This window comes from Hyposmocoma kahamanoa, unplaced genomic scaffold (assembly GCF_003589595.1).
Source record: "Hyposmocoma kahamanoa isolate Upper Pololo Valley unplaced genomic scaffold, ASM358959v1 94, whole genome shotgun sequence".
Classification (NCBI taxonomy): Eukaryota; Metazoa; Arthropoda; class Insecta; order Lepidoptera; family Cosmopterigidae; genus Hyposmocoma; species Hyposmocoma kahamanoa.
In genome coordinates this window covers 7,485,423-7,490,277 of record NW_020654878.1, presented here as the reverse complement: position 1 = coordinate 7,490,277, position 4,855 = coordinate 7,485,423, and the positions used below count along the sequence as shown (strand labels likewise).

General features: G+C 34.5%; 1 protein-coding gene across 1 annotated transcript; it reads left to right on the top strand.

Annotated features, from left to right (window-relative positions):
- The first annotated feature begins 2,192 nt into the window (after window positions 1–2,192).
- Window positions 2,193–3,918, top strand: LOC113237739. The gene is made up of 4 exons (XM_026474325.1): window positions 2,193–2,289; window positions 2,381–2,470; window positions 2,766–2,916; window positions 3,613–3,918. The coding sequence occupies exons 1-4, from the start codon at window positions 2,224–2,226 to the stop codon at window positions 3,783–3,785; spliced, it is 480 nt and encodes a 159-aa protein (XP_026330110.1). The 5' UTR covers window positions 2,193–2,223; the 3' UTR covers window positions 3,786–3,918.
- Window positions 3,919–4,855: the final 937 nt, after the last annotated feature.

Here is a 4,855-nt window from a genome sequence, read left to right as displayed (position 1 = left end):
TTACAACATAACATTGTACAATATTCTTTGTTTCTTTCTCCGTTTACTTGTGATAGATTAAAGGTTCACATGGATTAAGATTTTCATAATTTTCCTACGTTTTAAAATTGAACTCAGTTCTAGGACTGCCAAGATAAAATATCAATATGAAAATGTTATCCGCGGGGAGATAATTTTTATCTTGCTCGAGTTAACGTCTGGTGTGTTTGACACACTTGTGGAAGACTTTCTCAGTTCTATCTTTTAACTGTAGAATAGTTATACAATTACAGGCACGTGAGACTTTATGTCTCACGGTGACGAGCGCAGTGGCAGTGCCCCTCAGATCTTTGCCATTTAAAGCTCTGAGTAGCTCTGCAACTGTTATGGATAAGCGTGTCGCTTATCATCAGGCGCACGACTTGCTCGTCTCATCGATTGGTATCATAAAAAGAAGAAGTAAAAGAAATTACGGATAAATTTAAAAGTGCAATTACCACCAATTTTAACATATACTTGTGCAATAAATAATTTGTTGTTACATAATATTTATGAAACAATCAGTTTCCCAAGTAAAAACTAAACACCATTTTAACATAAGTTGACACGTCCCATGTGCCTGTAATTTCACCAGCACCCTTACTCTTCCAAACCGGATGGGTAAGGCAGCAGAAATAGGTCAGGTGGCTGTACTTCCCTGGACGAACTCTTTTATAAGGACCTCTATACTGTTACTATCTATCATAAATCTCCTATGTATTATAAATCCCCTATGGCCGTCGATTTCTATCCAACTCTTCTATACCACACAATAGGCACCAAGGTTAATTCAACTTACCATTATAAATTCTCTTTGGTAGGTATACAAGCTACCCGATACGATCCATCAATCATTACGTAATGTTATATTATACTAAATTGGGTCCAATGTGATATAACACAAAAATATTGAAGGCAATAAATCAAAGCGAGTTTACAAAGTTGTACGTTACTGAGAAACTAATGCATAGGATCATTATTGTTGCTGGTATCCACTACAAATATTTACAGACAAAATGTATGTAAACTCTTCAATATCATCATGGTCTGACAAAGGATGTTTACTACTGAACATTTGATTGATTAACTTTACAAGGTCGACTTTATGGACTTCCTTTCAGGGTTCCTTAAGGAAAAAAATTAACAAATATCCTCTTCTTAATGTAGGTTTGGGAACGTCAATGTTTTCTCAGACATCTATTGTATTTTTAATGTATTTTTATACAGCAAAACATTGAATCAAATTGATTATTAATCAAATAAAACAATTCTTCTTTTTGGAAAATAACCTACATAATACGTAATTGCTTTGATCGAACTCCAATCAAGCCTAAGTGCTATCAGTAATAATTACGAAGCATCAATAAATGTACCATATTGAACATTTTTATCATATTCCATTATCGGCTATTACATTTATTAGTCTTTCTTTCAGTTTGAACATCAGTCGAAGCTTTTACTTTAAGTGGAGCGGTATCCACTATGACCTTAAAAAGAACTTCGAAAGTATCACCTATTGGTACAACACTGACTCCGCAAAAAAATAATTTCTTTGTAAAAGACAATGGTACAATACGGCAGTCAAGAATCATCATACTTACACAAATGGTTCTTGGTATAAACCGATTGAATCTTCTAAACTGCGGTGGATTTGTCAAATGGCTCGGCATCATTTACAGTTTCGTTTTGTTCGGTCTGACAATATATGCTCTTGTAACCAATTACAATGACGACCTCAGTGGAAGTTACGCCGTCTCGAAAACGACGACTTGCATTGAGTACTGTCTCTTGGTATTCTTTTCGACACTATTAATGAAGAAGAAACTACTGAACTTTTATAACGATATAGGCAAATTCGATGCTATGCTTAACATTGATAAGAATGTTAGCGTTACAAGCCCAATTTACAGCTGCATAGCTTGGATTATATCAAGTGTAGTTTACTTTATCTGCGAATATACCGTGCTCAGTATTTTTCTTCCTTCGTTTAAATCGTCCATGTTCACACCTATTTGGTACTTAACATCGTTGGCACATGACAGTGAGCAAATACTCTATGTCATGTTAATGCGATTTGTCTTAATGAGATTGCAAATTTTGAAAGGGCATGTAAGGAAAAGATTTTTCATTGAAGATAAAGAATCAAACCAAGAAACTGGAAAACTTGAGAATCTCGCAAATAACACTGAACTTGATACGTCAGCGATGCACAGAGCTTATGAACAGTTGCATAAGTGTACAGAAGAGTTGAATGCAGCGATGAGTTTTCCGGTAACTGATTTTGACGTTGCAGCTATCATTTCCTCTGATTGATTTATTATAAGAAGCATGATCACAATTAACGTGATCTTGAATTTTGCAGATGTTTCTGACCCTCTTTACATCGGGTTTGGTAACTACGTTATACCTGAAGCTTATTTTCCAAGCTGGACAATCAGTTAATTTTCACACGGTTTGTATTACCTCGCTGTCATTGTTGGATTCTGTTGAATAATTTTTGTTCTAAAAATGAACTTATATGTAACAATGTTTGCGGACTACATCCGATTCGTATCAGTTCCAAATCCTAGAAATGATATAAAGAAACCCGGACAGTAATCGCTAATAAAACACAATATTTTTTTATGAATAATTTGTTATTCTTAATTAAAATACTTAATTAGTTTATAGCCCCCCAGCTCTCTAATAAGGATTCAACATTTAATTTTTAATTTAATATCAACTCTTGAATAAGGATTATTTTTCAGATAGCACAGGTTATGATAATTTACGCTGCGGTCCGCTGTTGTAAGTACACGATCCTGGTAGTTACCCCTTGCTACTATTCTAGCATTACAGCCAAACAAATCTCGATCATTCGCACCACACTGCATAATGCTATTAACACTTCGAAAATGGGTAAGTATTATTTTTTCTGATTCCTAATTTTTCAAGAAATAAATGTTTCATTCCCATTTAGCGCTAAACAAACGGATGGTTTTTCTACAATTGAAATTAACAGACGACTACGATCGCTAATACCACAACGTTTTTATACTAAATAAGTATTTTCTTCTTTATGACAAACAGACGGGTTAAATGTACATATTATATGTTTATAGTAATTTCATGTTGAATGATTTTATTTTTAATCTGGTTGTTGTAGTTGGTTTGTCGAACCGATTGCCCTAACTCTTATAATATCTTAATTTCGATTATAGTATTTTCATGAGTATAGTTAAAAGATTGATCTATGGCAGTACCGTTATGTACCTATACATACAGTTGCCGAAAACGACCCAAGGGCGACATTGTCTATGGCATTTTGAAGGAGTAAGTAAACCGGGTGTTACAATCAATCAATCATATCTGTCTCTGTGGCCTAACAGTTACTATGCTGGGCTGTCACGCACAGGTCCCGGGTTCGATTCCCGAGCCGAGAGAATTATTTGTATGGCCTACATTTATTTCTCTCATGAGTTTGGGTGGCACCAGCGATACAGGGTATTTTAGTGCGGTACTGTGAATACATACTATTCATTTATTTATTTTTTCATTTAATAATAAAACTGAAATACTTCATAATTTGTAAGCTATTTTTCAATTTGCCCACAGATAAGATCGAGCGCCGCAAAATAAAAGCATTCTTTCTGCTGGCTCAAGACAACGACTTCTCATATGCCTTGTGGGGCGTCATACGATTCAATATGGCCCTTCCGCTAAGCTACACAAGCCTTTGCACTACGTATCTCGTCATCATCATCCAGTTTTCGAAGTTTATTGATTAACTTTGATCTTCAACCATTCTCAGTTTACATTCACTCAGTTCGTGAAATTGGCTTGCACCTAGGCTACAATGTCTCGCTACTGAAAAATAAATGTTTGTTCTTGATCCAGTATTACTTAGTGAAGTAGACTCTCCATGTTATAGTATTATAATAAGCAGCTTCTCATGATTTATTCGTTAGTTAGTGAAATTACTACACATATTGTATAATTATAATTTGATCTATAGTGTTAAATTACTCTACAGATAATAAGTTTCAATCATGAAAATATTTAAATCAAATTATATGTTCTTGTACTCAAAGTATTGAATTTAGGTGTTGTTTCTGCCTTTTATTTCTGGGAATAAATGACCAAGTTTGCGCCAAATAAAAATTGCTCTCAGTCGAAAGTTTTTAACAAAAACCAGTGGCAATATGACTTAAAAGGTGACAGCCATTTCGAAATGATCCAGCCATAACCTAAATTGAAACTGCCCTCAACAAAATTGTATCATACAAGAGAATACACGGCAAATTGCTTGCCCAATTCCCCGACGCCTGTTTACATCCATATATTCGAATGAAGACCATTTTTAAAACAAAAAACGGCGTTAAGGACCCCCTTGTATTTATGAGGGGTCAAATAGGTGAACAAATGGATGGTAACACGCTTCCCTCTTGATTAACTCCAGGGTACGCCACTTGGGACTTCAATAAAGGGAAATTGAGTTTTTTCGATGTACGACTCAATATTTTTGAACACCTAGTCTCAAATGTTTTAATTAAAATATAATGTAGAAATACTTGTTTTTATCTATAAAACTATATAACTAAACATATGTTTTAAAAATAATAATAAACGTTTAAATTTCCTAGATTTTTTGTTTCATTCCTATAAGAATCATGTTATTAACAAATTGTTTCAGAGACAGACGCTTAATCAGGACTCAGGCTTGTCGAGAAAGTAACTTACCAATTCGATTTTCGCCATCAAATTTGCCAACTCAAAGTCATAATCATTTCGGTTCTCAAAAGATTTCGATTATGGCGACAGAGCGGCCGGGTTTGAGGGAAAAAATTAGCGAGATAAC

Coding starts and splice junctions, on each gene's coding strand:
- LOC113237739 (XM_026474325.1), top strand. CDS start 2,224: ATGCACAGAGCTTATGAACAGTTGCATAAGTGTACAGAAGAGTTGAAT. Junction 2,471..2,765: donor AATCAGTTAATTTTCACACG/GTTTGTATTACC, acceptor ATTATTTTTCAG/ATAGCACAGGTTATGATAAT. Junction 2,917..3,612: donor TATTAACACTTCGAAAATGG/GTAAGTATTATT, acceptor ATTTGCCCACAG/ATAAGATCGAGCGCCGCAAA.